This window comes from Osmerus eperlanus, chromosome 19, assembly GCF_963692335.1.
Source record: "Osmerus eperlanus chromosome 19, fOsmEpe2.1, whole genome shotgun sequence".
Taxonomy (NCBI): domain Eukaryota; kingdom Metazoa; phylum Chordata; class Actinopteri; order Osmeriformes; family Osmeridae; genus Osmerus; species Osmerus eperlanus.
This window is the reverse complement of record NC_085036.1, coordinates 1665489-1684422: the sequence shown is the minus strand read 5'-3', so window position 1 is coordinate 1684422 and position 18934 is coordinate 1665489. Positions and strand designations below refer to the sequence as shown.

The window sequence follows — 18934 nt, the reverse complement described above, 5'->3', positions numbered from 1 at the left end:
TACCAACTAGGCTGTGGGAAGCAGGATCTATAAAATGGATATGATTGTCAACACAAAACAGTTGTGTGGCAAGTAGTTTACTGAGAGGGAAATAAAAGTTGAAGCCTGGTAGGAGGAACCTGTGAGCAGGGGCCTTTTTATATTGTATATACATTTGTAAAATAATGTATCTATACTCATTTACCAGACGATTCTATTACAATTGGCATATATTGCATTTAAGTAGCCTATAATAGCAAGTACAACGTAATCAAGAATCAGAAGGGATTAGTTCTACTAAAAGTGATTTGTACAAATGAATACAAAGAAGGATCGCTTTAACCAGACAGTGACTATGATAACAGCAGTCGTAACTACAACATAATTCACATATTACCTCATTCCGATAATAGGACAGTGTAGCACTAGCCTGGTCCTAACCGGACTCTCGTACATTGCATTTGTACAGAGGATCTAGGCTCGCTCCATTGACAAGCGTTAACTTCCTTGAAGGCGGGTACTCTGTTGAAGTTTAAAACTATTGGGTCTGCCCAGAGCCACTCTGGATCTGCCATAACCAATCGCTACCGTTCGCCTTAGCCAACTCCTTCACCACTAACGGAGCTAGCTGGAAAATCAAACGAACCCCGTGGGGATCGAATATTGTTCTTGCTCCGGCTTTAACTTCTGGATATTCGGCAGCGTTGCCACAACGGACCGAATGGCTTCGCTCGCATCTTTCTCTGCTCCCATTACGGAATTACAACACAAACTACCGCACAACATCAACGTCATCGTTCACAGCCACTCCCTCTTTTCGCTGATTGGACAGGTAGAAAGTTAACCGGAGACATCTGACTTGCGTACCTCAAGCCCAGACACAGTACAGAAGCAAAATCAAAATTGAGAGGAAGTACGTAGGAGGGCAGAGCCAGGCTAGAGTAGCAAAACATCAACATCGTTTCTCAAGTGCAGCTCAACATTACGGCTATTTTCGTGAGACATTCAGATTTTACATGTAGCACGACATACAAATCGTATAAGCTCTCATTTGCAGCGCAACATAACTTATATTTTAATGAAACATGAATTAAATAGCCTACTGACAGTTTCTCAAAGCCTAAGACGAGGGAACCTAGGCTTAACATTGTAAAAATCGCCTCAGGTTTGCCAATCTACACATAGAAATAGCTAGGAAGGCAGTGCGCGTTCACACGTAGGTGAGTGGAATTGTGGGGTGAGAACACCGGCACTACAGTGTCATTGTTCCCGTATCAAGTGTGGCCTATATTCCAGTGCATTTTATACTCCGATTTACAAACACAAAGCTCCCATTCTGGTAGAATGCGGCTGATAGAAAATGTGGCCTATTTTTCATAAAATACGGTAATATATTGTTACTATACTTTCTAATCTAATTTCTATATTTTCTAATATGCTTGCTTGTCATGCCATTTACGACACAATAGGGTAGGCCTGACATAGGCTACGTATTTCAACATCCTACCAGCTGGCTAGCCAGCTAGCTTATTCACTAACTAGCTTATTCACTGTCGTTTTTTTGTTCTCATCGTGTTGGTCTTGGTGTCTGTCACTGACGTCAGTGTTTCCCATACATTGATTTATATGTGGCGGCCCGCTACAATTGTATTTTATTTTTTACTGTTTAACATGGCAAAAATATATATTTGTAGATTTGCATGCAGCGCATTGATTCGCTCAGGCTTCTTGCCCCGCTCGCGTTCTCTCTCACTACAACGGACCTGTCTGTGAATAGCCCCCTCTCCATGCACGCACTAAATCAATGTGCCGAATGAACAGCTTTTTCTCTCCGAAAATACGTCCAGAGAATCAATCCGGAGTTTAACGGTGAGGCCCAATCCCAATGTCCAGACTCATAGACTTTGAGGCGTGTTCTCGAGCCTGTGAGGGTTTAGGGCTGTCCCACTGTTAAATCGTCAAGTGCATGAGGGCTCTTTCACAGACATTTTGAGCCCTTTATGCACCCTTTTCATTCGTCTAATTACCCACAATTCACAGCGTTGTGACATTGGAGTCCAACGTAATGTTAATATTACAAAACTCAAACTATTTAGCGCTCAAATTAATGCAAAAAAACGTGTTACGGTCTATTTACATTCACATCAAAATGATACTACAACCTAGGTTTGCGCTAAGTATGGAAGCAAATCAGTGACAATGTTTAGACATTTTTAAAAGGCATAGAATACTTAATATAATAATATTGAAATTTAATATAATATTGAAACATTGGACGTGCTTGGCAAGGTTAGAAGTATTTCCTCCCTTGCATGAGACTTTTCTAGCACCTTTTACAAATAGGCTTCGATATGTCCGCGTGTTTGCCATCAACGTTGGCTCTGTAGGCAAAGTAGTCCCACAGTAGACTTCGGAAGCCCGTTTGACCTAAGTATCGGACATTGAGAAATTCTAATACCGAACCATTGAACAAAATGTTTGTGTCACTGACATCATCGTGGGCACTGTGTGTGCTACTAATTGTATCATGGACACTATGCACTAGTATATCATAATTATTGAACACAATTATGTCTTTAAAATGTGTTCTTGTGCATTGTGTGACAATCATGCTGCCAAGGCAACCACATCTCTCCCCATCCCTTCTCCTGAAACACTTTAGCTTGATAGGTATCTAGGTATTGTTGTAATGGGCTACAGTGGTTTATGTTTTAAATGTATAATTAATGTTAAATGGTCTGGGGAGGCTTTGATTGTTAGACATTGTGCTCCCCAAATACTCAACAATTACCTATAAATGCAATATTAATTATTTCCTCATGTCCTGCACATTTGGTGCCCTAGTCAAGGTTTATCTTCCACCACCACCCCCACCCCCACCCATTGAAATTATGCTCTGTTGCCAGAGCGAGCATCTTTTGTTCACCCTGCCATGCTGACATTTAATGTACAGTGGCACAACTCTTTTGCAGCAGCTTATAACTCTAATCCTAGAGTTAGTTAAAACATACTGGAATGGAGAAATATAAAATGCAATCAAGCAAATTAAAATCAATCCCAGAGACAGCAAAGAGATTTGTTTCTGGCAGCTCAGCCCACCTAAACAAAATAATTAATTCACTTTTGTAACTTTTACATCTGGATCAATAGGATTAAAGGGCTTGACTCAATTGCTGCCTTCTCTCATGTACATTTTTTTCTGACTTCATTTTGTCCAGCAAACAATAAACAACAGACAAGCTTACATAAATTTAACAACAGAACAACTTCACTGATTATCAGACTGAACATGCGCACCAACGCTAAACAGTGAATTCATGTTTTGTTATGTTTGAGATTATGCGATAATGTCAACAGGCTGTACCTAGGGGACATTATCTCCTATAATTACAGATTAAATTCACTATATCTGGCTAAGTGAGAGTGCTCTGGCTAGATGGATAAATTAGTCAGAAGATGAAGAGAAACAGAGAATGGTGGTTCATTGCTCAATGGGTTTCAAAGTTTGCTTCGGCTGTCACGGCCACAGTCGTGCCCCAGAACGAAGATGCACTGTGTCGTCTGTTGTATGTTCCCGTCTAAAGCGGACAAAAGTAGATCCTTTTACACAGGCACCGTCAATTTTCGAAAACAATCCCTGACCAGCCATGCTAGCAGGGAGCACCTGGTTTGCGTGACATGTAAGCGGATGGTTGACAATCCATCTTCCAGGCCGTTGACCATGCTGGTCAGGAATTTAAATGTAGATGCCCATCGTGTTATTGCACGACTTATAACAACGGCATATCACGTAATTAAGATGGGCCAGCCGTTCGCCTCGTTCCCCCGGGCTATTGAACTGCAGCAGAAGAATGGTGTCAACTTGGGTACTTAGTATCATACTGATTAAATGCTATGGAAGCTTTTATATATTAGCATTGAGGGACCAGAGGTTTCAGTTTCTGCCAGACAGAGTTGTGCAGAGATGGCTGTCAGCAGTGAAGAGAGCACGTCATGTTTGAGGTTGAAAGTCAATTGTTTTGCTGACTATTACCTTTTTATTTTTTATCACTAGAAATGTGATTTCATTTTTGTTCTTTTTATATCCAGGATGTGTTTAATAAATGGTTAAACATGTTAACAGAATAACACAACTTGAAAGTCTTTGGTTTTGTTGTAACAATGATAAATTACAACTTTTGGAGGGGGGTCCAGTAAAAATTGTCTTGGGGCCACTAAGTTTCAAACCCACTGGCCCGGTGGGGCCAGTGCCAAAAAATGTTAATGTTGAGCCCTGTGAGGGAAGTACAGATCAACTTCTTGTAATTAACCCTCATATATCATAACTTTTGTTTGACTTCTGTTATGACCTGCAGGTGCAAAATGTACTGCACAATTCATGTTAAAAAAACAATAAGTCTTACAGATCCCCCCCCCCCCCCCCCAAATGATTGTCGACCACTTTAAAAATAGCAGCCACCATCAAAGTCCCTGATATAATTTAGACATGCATGTCAATCTGCCGTGAAGATACAAGGTCTTGACATTTTATCTTGAGATACTAAGCTCATCACTGAGTCTTTCATGAACCAAGAACACTAGCCCTCCAGCCAAGGTTTACAGGATCATGAATCGTGCCGAAACTACAACAACCCCACTAAACACAAGTCACAAGTTTTGCTCAAGGCCATGGGTGATCCTATTGGGAGGACATCCACTTTACTCGTAAAGCAAAAGACACACTCTTAGTAAAATGTTGCAGTGAAGTGTTCAGTATGACTGTCTTGAGCCTCGTCAGTTTCAGAGCCATCACAGAAGCACCACTTCTGAGATGTTCTACTTTACTCTCAGATCCGGGTAGCAGGGAATCTCACATTCACCCACATTGGTGGTTACCAGAGAAAATAATAGAAGAGACAGGCTTACTTGAGGTTGTGAATTTGGCGCAAACCAACATGGGTAACTGCAGTTCCACAGAGCGCTCTCACTGTATTCTGAAAACAATAGAGTTATCGAAAGCACAAAGAGCTTGGCACAGTGGGGGGAAACAGCCATGTGGTTGCCAAAGAAGAGCATGGCCAATGTGTATGTGACTTCTCCAGATTTATCACATAGGAGATGAGTAGAGGAGTGAAGGAAGGAAAGGGGGAACGGGGTAGATAGACAAAGAGCCTAAGGGTACAAATCTGGCGATATTTCTTAAGCTTTCACTGACCTAATCACAGATCCCCGATTCCTCGTCCAACAGCAAAGCATCCACTGAGGTCTTTTGAGATTCTGTGTGAGTAATATTTAAGTTGGAACAGAAGACTTTTAGACCTCGGTCCTAGCTGGTTAGCAACTTTGATCTGTTCTTCTCTGGATATGGGTGGTTACGTGAAAATAAATGCACATGAAAAGTCAAATGTTGCAGTGATTGCAGTTATCCTGAACCATAGAGGAGCCAACATTTTAAGACACTTTGAAGTGCCTCAGATAATGATAAGTCTACTCTACAGGGAGGTTAGCAGTTTTTCCACATTAATCCATTTGTGTTCCCCTCCAGGAAACTGTTAATTATTGCCCTCACAGCGAACAAAACCAGCCATTTCACATACTCTCTTATCATACTCCTGCAGCAAGAGCCCAATTATTTTTTGTCTTTTAATCCAAAAATAAGCATCTCCTTTGTCAAGATGATAATCCCAATGATCTGGAGGGCACACTATGGCAGAGAAAAAGTCTTATCCATAGCTTTCTCAAATTAAATGAGCCCGTAAAAGACAACAAATATAGTTTCATTTAAAAAGGTCTGCATATCCTGGAAAGCAATTTATAGTGTTTTTTCATTACAGTAGGTAGGACACAACTGAGAATGATAAATCGATAAAGCAAATCTAATCGAATAAGCCAGAATAAGGTGGGTAAAGTTAATTTGTCCTACAAGATCAACAGCAACTTAGTCTTTTAAATTATTATTTAAGTGGATACAGAAATCTTTCATGAAATAAGACTAGATGATGCACATTCATACATTTGTCAAAATAGAGGTACACTATCGCTAACAACCCATTTATTAGAATAAAAAGACACTTTATGACATGAATCCCAGAGGTACTTCAGGATTGAAATCATTGTGATAACAATGTCTATCATGCAAAGGAGTAATGTGCAATGCATGCAAACTGAGTCCTCTTCGAGAAAATGAAAGCCTTCAAGCACTCAGCAAGGAATGAATCAAGCCACATCTGAAGAGACTAGCACATCACAAAGATCACTTTCATCATACAAGGGCGCATCGCTAGAATTACAACAACCCTAGCCATTAGTCCTATCATAATATTACTGTGCAATTTCCTAACACTTACATGTCACACGTGGTGGAAGACTATTCCCCAAACCAGGAAATAAGGCTGAAGATTAAATTGTTGTCCTTGACAGTTTGCTTGAAGGCCATGTTGACAACGTTTAAAATTCCTATTAAAACAATTAGTGTTTAATGAGATTCAAGTCCATTATAGTAAAAAAAATAAAAATAAAAAAGAATTGTCAGACCCATCTGGAAACAAGTAATTATGGCGCTGATCCAGTACCAGATGTGATGGAGGGTAATGAGTCATATATAGCCTGACCCTAGCCTTCCTCAAATGGCTCACAGCAGTAACATCCACTTTTACAGAGAAGTCTCAATAGTTTACCCATCGACCCACTGACTTTCAGATGTAGAAAACAACTGTTGAGTCACATAAAATGTCACATCTTAAAGGGAGCCATTGGGGTTTGGACTGTTACACTGCGGTGTAGAAAGTGGTCTGCTCCCTGCCACCGTGTCTGTTTTGTAGGATGAGCTTGCACTTGGAGGCAATGTTCCCTCTAAGCTGCGCACCTGCGCAGGCCAGTTGAAGGACACGTGCACTAGATTTTTCAGACCGGGCACAAAATAAAATCTGTATTTTTTTAATTATCCATCATCTGCCGCTTTTCCGGGGGTCGGGTCGCGGGGGCAGCAACCTAAGCACTTCCACCAGCTCTTCCTGGGGGACCCCGAGGCGTTCCCAGGCCAGCCGAGAGACATAGTCCCTCCAGCGTGTCCTGGGTCTTCCCCGGGGCCTCTTCCCAGTGGGACGTGCCCAGAACACCTCACCAGGGAGGCGTCCCTTTTTTAATTATTATTTTAGAAAAACTATAAATGTTCAGTTGATCAGCCAAATGCGGCGAAGTCCACTTCATGTGTTTCAATGTCACTCTAGGCTCCGGGAGTTGACGTCACGCAATCCCAGCATGCACCGGTCATCGCCATTTTGGCAGGAAAGTGGAGAGTCAAGTGGAGCGCCAGAGTGTACATACATATATACTTACATAAATATTATACATAGTTTAATTTGCTGCCTATTTCAATAAACGTTGATTCAACATGGTGGATAGCTGCTGTGCACTGGGATGCCTGAACCATCGGGGAAAAGATGGGAGAGCATTTTATAGGATTCCTAAATGCCGATTTATACTTCTGCGTTTTTACGGAGACGGAGACAGGGAACGCCCTCTCCGTCAAGGAACGCCCTCTCCGAGCCCCTCGGAGAGCTCTACGTGCACCTCCTGATTTTCCTGACTGTCCGTCCGTCTGTCATTTTACGGATACCCCTTGGCTGTGATTGGTCCGTATTAAGAACCGCTTGCGTCAGGGGCAGGGTTGCCGTGACCAACAAGAGAACAAAATCCTTTGACCGCCATTGTTGTACGTTTTTACAATTCATATTTCAGCTAAACAGTACATGTAAATCAGCATCTGAATTAAAATGTGACCAGAAATGGGCAGTGTAGTTGCTGAAAATGTGCTTATTTTATTGATGAAACGGCTAATTTGTCAATTTGCTATAACTTTTCGATAACCTAGCTATTATCGCAGTGCAGCGTCTGTCCGTAACGGAGTCGGAGAAGTATAATTCGGCCTTAAGATCCAGAGAGAAGAACCCCATAATTCCTGACAACCACCCATGGCTTCAACTGAGGATCATTCAGTCTCTTGGAATGACTTATCTGTAATAAATATGTAATGGCATTTTTGTGATGAAAAGTGCACTGATATAATGTACGTTAGCCAACGTTAGTAGCTAACCGTTGACGAACGTTACAGACTAGCTAACACTAGCTAGCTATACAAGTTATAAAACTGACTGCATTAGCTAACGTTACACATAGCAATTTGTAGCCAGTAGACTTCAAAGCTGAATGTTCATCACTAATCCAGCAGATTGCGTCCATTTACATCCCTCCAGGCTTTTGTAGGCTTTCAAAGATTCTCCAGAGTAGGACGAATGAAAGTTGATAGAGAGTTGTAAATATCTGGATACAGAAGGTCAGGGATGCCTTCCGTTTCACTCGTAAAGGTCGTAAAAATAACTCTGGGAGCATTATATGGATCACTAATGTTTAATCGATCAAGTTTTGCTTTATAGCTGCCTATGTCTTGAATTAAAGTGCGCAGTGAACTCGGACAGGTTGAAATCCGTGCTGGCGCCGTTCATTTTTGCCACTACTTTCCTGCCAAAATGGCGACGTAAACAGTAAAGTCACGTAACGCCCGGAGCTCAAACAAACTTTAGAACGACAACCCTGGCGCTCAGCTCAAGCTTTGACTAGTAACGAAAATCAGGAATGTTACCTTTACAGGCGCCCAAAAAAAGGGGCAGTTTTACATTTAAACACGAATGGCTTGATGAAATCGTTCAAACGGACACAAGCGATGGTCCAGGTAGGCTGGTGAAGCTTTCTGATATATTTAGCTACGAAGAAGCTAGCGGGGTTCTCTGCAAACTTTGTTCAGAGTACTGAGGTTTGCGCTCAGACATATTTCCATTTGCTCAGTGCAGAAAATAATTAGAGGGAACATTGCTTGGAGGTGCTCCAAACAATTACAAATCATGACTTGGCAAACTCGTCTACCTCTGCCATGTTACACAATGATAGAGGAATCTCATTGATTGGTCTTAGCCAATCAATGACACAAATATAATAATAGATCAATGACACAAATATAATAATAGATCAAGTCTACATGCTCCTGAAAAGTAGCCCATCTGTTGAAAGTCAATAGATTCTGAGATGGTTCCTTATCGGGTTGATGATGGGTCAAAAAAGCTTTCTGGACAATTAAGTCCCTTCACAAAGAAGTGCCATGAACAGATTGCTTTGCCATATGGGAACATTTTTAGGAGGAATGGAAATGCAATATATTTCTATCTATATAATATGAAAAAGTCTTGAGAGGAGCTATGCATAAATACAATGTCCTGGACAGCATTGGACATGTTAGATCTTTACAAATGTATACTACTTTGGGTCATTCCTACAGTATCTTTCATCCTGAGAACTGATGTCTAGGCATGTATACAAGACTCAATACCATCTTCCTGGCAACAGGCATTACCATCAACTGATGACAGATGGGCTCTGTCTAAAAGACTGGGAGATGCATCATAAAGTTGTATCTCTGTCATCACAGTGCTCATATAGGCCACTGGTGTGCTTTGTTTCGAGTTGACGTGAATAACTTTCACATCAAAACAGAGAACGATTCCACTCACCAAATATTTTGATGTAGTAGCCTTAAGTAATTAATGATATTTTAGGAGGAGTGCAGTTGACAATCACAAGTACAGTTTCTTTATCTTTGAGTTTGTGTATAGGCAAGCTATCGAGGGTTTTAGTTGTGTACCGAAATAATGAGCCTAACCAATTCACTCGTAGCCTGGTCCTAACCAGACCCTCGTACATTTCATTTGTACAGAGGGTCTGGGATCGCTCCATTGACAAGCGTTAACTTCCTTGAAGGCGGGTACTCTGTTGAAGTTTAAAACTATTGGATCTGCCCAGAGCCACTCTGATCTGCCATAACCAATCGCTAGCGTTCGCCTTAGCCAACTCCTTCATCACGGAGCTAGCTGCCGTAGCTGGAAAATCAAACTTTTCCCGAACCCCGTGGGGAGGAGGGCCACAACATCATGACCACCAACAAAACTCAGCAAGGATTGTTCTTGCTCCGGCTTTAACTTATGGATATTCGGCAGCGTTGCCACAACCGCAGAATAGCTTCGCTCGCATCTTTCTCCGCCGCCATTACTGAACTACAACTCAAACTAGTGCACAACATCAACGTCATCGTTCTCAGCCACTCCCTCTGTTCGCTGATTCGACCTACCAAAAAAATTTTCTGAAAACCGACTGATGCACTAAAATCCCAGACCTAGTACAGAAGCAAAATCCAAATTGAGCAGAAGTACGTAGGAGGGCAGAGCCAGGCTAATTCACTCGGGCACATTGCACAACACTTTTTTCTGACAAAGCTGAACGGAAATGACTGTTCATCCATCAAGAGTACATTATTTTCATGAACTAAATTGTCAACAAATTTTAAAAATGCAAAACACATTGATAAAATCCCAGAAAACACTGTATATTTAAATTAGGCAAATGCACGCTATCCAGGAAGGCAGGCCTTTCTCTTCCTCACTCTCCCAGTTGCCTGCATGTACTATGTGCAACACACTTCAGAAGCAGTAGATCAAGTGCATGATCCATTGGTAAAATTGCATTTGGCAGCTGTCCCTCCATGCTCCAGGAGGGTGGATATATCACTGGCAACAGGGAGAAACATTGACCACTGACTTTAGTGTCGGGAAAAGACAGAAACACTGTAGGTTTTTCAGGCCACTAAAACCTATTTCAGTATGTTTGTAATGTGGCAGAGGGCTTTTAATGTGCTGTACTGAAAATAAGGCAAAGGGAGTATCATAAGAGTGGGAGATCATCATATCAAGGACGTTTCAAAATAAAAACCTTCCTGTGTACAAGTGATTTTTTTCCCCATCACAGGGCCCCTTGAACAGAACTGCTTGCAAAAGAAAAATAAGCACTGAACAAGGTGGGTCATGTGGCTTCGAATTGACCAACTCAACAACTTCAATGAAAAGTTGGTTTTAACCCAAAAATGAACATAATTTTTTGGGGGCTAGATTTTTAAACCAGTCAGACTGGAGAATGTTTTTTAGGCTTTCTGCTTATAAAATAAGCGTTGTATAAAATACGTTGTTTATAATGGTTTTCATCTTAAAATAAATCTAATTACAAACTTGTTACTCAAATATTCCATGGGATCCCACATTTTGCAAAGGTAGGTTATGGTACACTTCCTGATATTCAACATGAGAAGCACATACTGCACACAGCCTTGCTCCCACCTTGTGGAGAGAAACGTCTGTGGATCCACAAAAATGAATTTACCTAAGGCTAAGGAAATGTGAGTGAAAAGTGTGTTTACTATGTAAAAACTTAATGTAGACATTTAGGTGTAAATTGATTTCGTGTGTTTTTTCAAACATATCTGCTCGTGTGTGTGTAATAACCATTCAAATTTGAGACTTTACAACAATGATGCTGGATCTTCTTAATGTCGGAATACGATATCCCCTGACATACAACATAGCCTACAACTGGTGTGGTGTCATTATCATTGTGGCTCACATAACATCGTGATGAGAAACTTACCGTTGGAAATTAGGACTATGCCGAGCAGCAGAGTTCCTCTGCAGGGGCGTACAATTGACATCGTAGATGTACCAGTAAATCCAGTTGTAATAAAATCTTCAGGTCTTTTCAAATAGGTTCCCAACCGACGGTTCTTTCGAGTGTCCAAAATTGGTGTAATATATTTGACAACAAATATTGTGCTTCACTTGAACAGTAGATTGCAAGTCTTGTCATCCGTGTTTAGTCCAGTAATAGTTTGAATGGCACGCATGGCACAATCAGCATGCGGTCTAATTTTCCAAACGGGTGAAGAAAGTTACATGAATCCGTTTAGTTGTGGTTTATAGACTCCCACACGTCAAATAAATTGCGTCTTCAATGAAAGAGCCTACCGATTGAGGACTCCGTGTCCAATGTAGACCACGCAGTGGTCCAGGTTTAATTCACTAATAGCGTCGACTAGGTAGCAACTAACCCTTTCTAATGTATTGGCTCGCACACTTGCCGACATCCAAAGAGGTCTGCGCTGGTGGAACGCACAGCCTCTGATAATGTTTCTTTCGAATGATTTATGAAGATGTTTTTGATTAAATGTCACAGCTAAATTTGATTCCAATGACACGAAACCAATCACACAATGATATTATTCCGGATTATTGGTAGGTGCATGGTAGGCTTGATACATTTGGAGACCATCAACCGGTCACTGCTGATAATGGGTTCAAAGACGTGTGACTATGTTGAAAACCTCTTCCGAGTCTTCAAGTTAAACAGAGGAAAATATACAATGAATAACTTAATGATATTTCATACTAAGTTTCAGTTAAAATCATTCAACTACAGTCGTGAATATAGGTTGGGTGATCGTCTCAAATGCCGACGGCTTGTTAGTCAATACTTCAGCATACATCGCGCAGTGATTTGATGGTTAATTTACTTTCCCAACCAAATGAAGCTCTGTATAGAGAGAACAAATGCTTGCCTTCAGATTAAATTCACCCGGTCAAAAATATCGAATCCAATCAACGTTAATCTAAAAACAACAGTATGCGAAGTCCAGCCTGACAGGGATTCAAAACTCAGGAACAGTTCTACTTCATTGTTCTGCACTCCCCAATGCCGCGTTGAATATTTCAGCAGTGTTCTTTACCGTTCTTCTGGTTCGGATGTGGTCATAGAGAAGCTTCCCATAGTGTCCAGATATAACCAAATATAATAGGAATAGGAAATCCTATTTGAACAATGTCAAGTAGACACTTGCATGCAGCGTCGACGGACGCTGCTTCTCCCTCGCTGTATGTTCCCCACTCCTGAAAGCAGCGTCAACTGCATGGGTCACGTGATACCTTCATAAACCCTCTATCTGACGCGACATACGTTGACTAAAATGACGGTGTGCATTTCGTTGGATATTTAATTTTAGTGTATTACCTAATCATATACTAAGTCATTATATGTCATATTCATGGTTTGTGGAAAATGAACCGTTACTGCCCATCAACGCCTGCTGAACCTTTGGGGATGTTTTGCACATAATCCAAGGCCCCCATACTTTCCTCTAGCCATGCAGATAACGTAAACGCTGGCAAATCTCGTAGTATGAATTAACATAAACAAAAAAAACACATACATTATACTAAACCTGAAGCTTAACCAATGTAAGTCCCAAAATGGTAAACACGAAACATGCGTTATATCTAAATTTATTCTGGTCATGGGCAAACTCTAAACACTATTCTAGTCACATTATCTTGTAAATAGCTTTTTCTGTTATTATTGTATCAACCAAAATTACATTTCAGAAACTAAAGGTGAGTATCACAATAGCAGAGATTAAAAAGCATGTAGATAAACATCCATGCAGCACAGTTATTTATTTATCTTCTGCAATAAAGGAAGAATCAGTTTGTGGAGACCTTTTCAAACACGTTTTCTCATCAAGGTACTTATAATTTATTTATTTCTCCTTATTTCAGTGCTCCACACTGAGGTTTGTCAAAACTCCAACAATGCCTCCAGATGGGAAGGACAATCTATAAACATTGTATCGAAGGTATTTATTTTGAAGTCTCTGAATCAAAAGTGCCTACACAAAATGTCAAAAATTCTGGTGCTAATGTGGTTTTTGGCCATTAGGCCTCAAATATGTCTGCCACCCATTTTAATAAACCAAGCAATCATTGCTGAAACATAAATAGACTGTGTCAATTCTACTGTCTTCAATTTTACCTAGATTACTAACCAGAACCAAGCAAATCGACCACCACTCCTACCTGTCAAAACCTGTCACAACCAAAATGTCAGCCATAAGTGTTTTAGTTTGATGATGGAAAGAGTGAGATACAAAAGTGTAACACTACATGCCACTGTGACAAAATACAACTATGAAACAATGTTGATAAATAAATGATTCGACTGGGAACTAAACATTGGGAGACTAAAGAGAACACATCACCATACTGGTGTTGGTGCCCTCTCCTGGTGCCTCAATCAAATCAGTTTCTGTCTCCTGATGGCAGTGAAAGACACACCTGGATGATTCACTGGCATGCAATTGTTGTGGGGCATCACACTGAGCAACCCCCAGCACTTTGAGAAGTCCAGCACATAATGATTAGCCCAGTCATAGCACATTTGAGCTATCCAGTTGTTTGTTCATACACTGTACTATACAGCAGAGGCACATACATATATGGATGATGTATTATAATTCTATGAGAGCAGTATCCTAAAGGTATACCAAACATTTGATGTTTGAAGTCTGTCACCTGAGGTCACCTCAGCCTTTGCCATGACACTCAACATTGAGCTCAGGTGCATCCTGTTTCCACTGATCATCCTTCGGAGGTTTCTACAACTTGATTGGAGTCCACCTGTGGTAAATTCAGTTGATCGGACACGATTTGGAAAGGCACACACCTGTCTATATAAGGTACCACATTTGACAGTGCATGTCAGAGCACAAACCAAGCCATGAAGTCCAAGGAATTGTCTGTAGATCTACGAGACAGGATTGTATCGAGGCACAGATCTTGGGAAGGGTACAGAAACATTTCTGCAGCATTGAAGGTCCCAATGAGCACAGTGGCCTCCATCATCTGTAAATGGAAGACGTTTGGAACCATCAGGACTCTTCCTAGAGTTGGCCGCCCGGCCAAACTGAGTGATCGGGGGAGAAAGAGCACTTCACCAATCAGCCCTTGGTAGAGTGGCCAGATAGAAGCCACTCCTCAGTAAAAGGCACATGACAGCCCGTCTGGAGTTTGCCAAAAGGCAGCTGAAGGACTCTCAGACCACGAGAAACAAAATTCTCTGGTCTGATGAAACAAAGATTGAACTATTTGGCCTGAATGCCAAGCATTCAGTCTAGAGGACATGAAATATTTGTTCCACCATACTTATATTTCTGCATAGTTAATTTACACATTTCTCCATTGCAGAAGCGTTTTGTAATAAAGACTTGAACTCAGTCAATTAATTAGCCAACCATAACATTAATGCTAGCCAATTTCTTTAGCAAAAACTACTGTATGTTCCTAAACAGCATCAGACTAACTTCCTACTCTGGCTGAGAGCTGAGGAACATTAGAGTACAGAGAGATGCCAGTCACATGCAGGCCAACAGTGGAACCCTTCACTTGTGGATGACAACCTGCAGTTAGGATGTAGATATGATATGAAGCAAGCTCAATTTGTCCAGTGGATGCATCTGTCACATCTCTTCACCGGTTTCGCTCTGCAGAACCATGACCATGGTCTACTTCTACTCCTTCCCTTTAAAACAAAAAACAAAACATTGCTTCATTAATGCGGAACTCAAAGGCAAACTCTCACACCCATGCTCATGTAAAGAATTGCTGAGCACATGCAACTTTAAAGACACTGTGCTTGAAATTTCTGGGAAGAAGTCTTTTTTATAATTTAGGACTAAAGAGATTGACATATTCCTATTTTGCAAGCTTTAGACTCCAGTGAAACTGAGAGTTCAGTGATAGTCTGAGCCTGCTTTGACCTGTTACCCACTGTTGCCCGTTTCTGCCCTCAAAACAATCTTATATTTTTCCTGAACATTATCACAGATGGTGCAGTGCACCTCTTAGATAAAGTCCTTTCTATACTGTACATGATGTACAGTACATCCGGAAAGTATTCACAGCGCTTCACTTTTTTCCACATTTTGATGTTAGGCTTATTCTCAAATGGATAAAAAAAAAAGTTTCCCTCAATTCTATACAAAATACCCCATAATGACAAAGTGAAACAAGTTTGTTTAATATTTGTAATAGATTTCCAAAAATTAAGCACGAAAATATAACAATACTTTGAAGCACTTTTGGCAGCAATTACAGCCTCAAGTCTTTTTGAGTATGATGTTACAAGCTTGGCACACCCATTTTTGGACGGTTTCTCCCATTCTTATTTGTAGGACCTCTCAAGCTCCATCAGGTTGGATGGGGAGCATCAGTGCACAGCCATTTTCAGATCTCTCCAGAAATGTTCAATTGGGTTCAACTCTGGGCTCTGGCTGGGCCACTCGAGGACATTCACAGAGTTGTCCCAAAGCCACTCCTTTGTTATTGGCTGTGTGCTTAGGGTCGTTGTCCTGTTGGAAGATGAACCTTCGCCCAAGTCTGAGGTCCAGAGCGATCCGGAGCAGGTTTTCATCAAGGATGTCTCTGTTCATTGCAGCATTCATTTTCCCCTCGAGCCTGACTAGTTTCCCGGTTCCTGCCGCTGAAAAACATCCCCACAGCATTATACTGCCACCACCATACTTCACTGTAGGGATGGTATTGGCCAGACGATTAGCGGTGCCTGGTTTCCTCCAGACATGACACTTGGCATTCAGGCCAAATAGTTAAATCTTTGTTTCATCAGACCACATAATTTTGTTTCTCATGGTCTGGGAGTACTTTAGGTGGCTGTTGGCAAACTCCACGCGGGCTGTCCTGTGCCTTTTGCTGAGGAGTGGCTTCCGTCTGGCCACTCTACCATACAGGCCTGATTGGTGGAGTGCTGCAGAGATGGTTTTCCTTCTGGAAGGTTCTACTCTCTTCACAGAGCAACGCTGGAGGTGACCATCAGGTTCTTGGTCACCTCCCTGACTAAGGCCCTTCTCCCCCGATCACTCAGTTTGGCCGGGCAGCCAACTATTGGAATAGTCCTGGTGGTTCCAAACCTTTTCCATTTATGGATGATGGAGGCCACTGTGCTCATTGATACATTAACTTATGTTGTTTTTTATTTTTTATAGATTTGCAAACATTTCAAAAAGTAATTATCACATTATTATTATTATGGGGTATTATGTATTGAATTTTGAGGAAAAAATTGTTTAATCCATTTTGGACTACGGATGTAACATAACAACATGTGGAAAAAGTGAAGCGCTGTGAATACTTTCCGAATGCACTGTAAACACAATTCATTGTGTTTTAATTTCTAAACTGTTTTGAGCATTGTGCATCCATGCAATGCATTTATGCATTTTGTAATGATTCTGCAGACTGTGGCAGGCCTGAGGACAGAGTGTAACAACAATTAACACTGGTTCTTATTTGTTCAACTAACCCTAATATAGACGTCTTTACATGTATTGAAAAGATCATGCATTGCTTTTTGTGTAGGGAAGAAAAGGTATGGTACTGTATAAAGATATAATAAAGATATTCAATATTGAGAAAGGGTTACAAAGCAAAGCAACACATATGAATAGTAACATGTCTGTGAGAACTACCTTGTTTTAATTCAGAGGACATAAGTGGTTGTATTGGATGTGCCCTTGCTTGCACAATTAAAAGTGCATTAAAAACCTGCCTTTGTTTAGCAGAAGCCAATTATCATTGACAAGAAAACCAGAAATGAATATAAATTCTGATATCCTATTCAATTAGAGTTAATGTGAGGGTTTGTGACAGTGATTTACTAACGACCATTATTTATTTTCTTCCCTCTGTATCTGGGTCATGCAAGTTTCAGCCAAAGTAAATTTGTCTCTAGCAATATCATCATGGTGAGAGAATAAACACCGTTCACATGCTCTCAAATGATAGAGGAAAATGTTGTTTCATGTTCTAATACAAAGAGAATTAAATAGTTTAAATTAAAACTAGTTTTTGGAGCTAAATGCAATTGTGGTTTGAAACTGTTGCTGTTTCATGATTTTGGAAACTGTGTCTGGACTGTGTCACACACACATTTGTGCAATCATGGAAAAATTACACTACTGTACAGATTACTCTAAATAGTAAGACAACTACATTTTTGTTGACTAACATTGCTTTAGCTTTACAGTTCATCTCTATTCTCATAAATAATGCAAATAATTACACCATTAAAGGGTTTTTAGGACCAGCAGGAAAACTATAATTGTTCCTGAGTTACATAATCTCTGAACCTGCTTGTATCCTGGACTCTGTTCATGGAAACATTTAAAGGTAGCATAATTTTTGATGACAGTGGTTATTCTACCCTGACAAACAAGCCTTCCTACCACAATAAACTCATCAAGCTTAAATGTATAGTATGTTCTGAAAGACCAAGATAAAGTTTTCCGGTACACATGATCACTAGATCACATGCTTGGAAAATAGCCTTGTTTTTTCCATACCCAGGGTGCCAATTAGACTTTCAGAAACATGAATATTTATTAAAGGACTCTTGGATATGACACACATAATTATACAGTAAGCCCAGCGTGATCTATTGGAGCTCTCAGCACCGTATGATAGAAGGACTGTGTCCAGTCATCTACTGAAGAAATCAATCATAAAATCCTCCAAAATCCTCTTTCCCAATTCTGGAGAAAGTTAGGGGTTTCATTGATGTTCTATCAGATCTGATTGCCAATTTGTGTGTAACTTTTTTCCGTAAATATATAATCCTCTTTTCAAAAATAAATGACTCTTAGGTATTATGACTTTTAAAATTGTGACTGAAGTGAATGAAAACTGTCTGTGCCATCAAAGTAAACCTTTACATTTTGTCAACTGGACAGCTCAACAACAACTAGTTGTTACAAGCAATTACTGGTTTGATATTAGTTGTTTGTTAACTTACACTTTCAGATTGGTTTCTTGCACCACAGACTCCTAAATAATAATCACTACGTTCTAGCATAATGTGGTTTGTAAAACGGAAGTCATATTTCATGAAATTGAACTGTTGATTACTTTGTTAACTGAAGTGATAATACATAAAATATATTGTATTAATGGAGCTCAAGTTAACCTTGTTTCCAGGTACAGGATGGCTGATTACAGATATGGCTGTATGGGTGTTCATTGGAATGTATTTAAGAGCTACCTGCTTTGTGTTCTTTGATGCTTCATTATATCTATTTTTAGACCCCAGGGAAATCCCCTCACTGTGGGGGTCATATGGAGATCTTGTAAATGGGTTCATTTAATGATGTTTTGCAGAACTGGCAGGTGCAGTAGCATCTTCAATATGAGACTTGGCCAACCCTTAT

At 40.5% G+C, this 18934-nt stretch overlaps 1 protein-coding gene across 1 annotated transcript in view; it reads right to left on the bottom strand.

Annotated features, from left to right (window-relative positions):
- Nucleotides 1–12785, bottom strand: part of tmem132e (transmembrane protein 132E) — a 248769-nt gene extending 235984 nt beyond the window's left edge. Inside the window, exon 1 of the mRNA XM_062485497.1 lies at nucleotides 11482–12785. Within this exon, the coding sequence (XP_062341481.1) occupies nucleotides 11482–11542 (61 nt within the window). The 5' untranslated portion in view covers nucleotides 11543–12785. The remainder of the gene's footprint in view (nucleotides 1–11481) is intronic.
- Between the last annotated feature and the right edge of the window lie 6149 nt (nucleotides 12786–18934).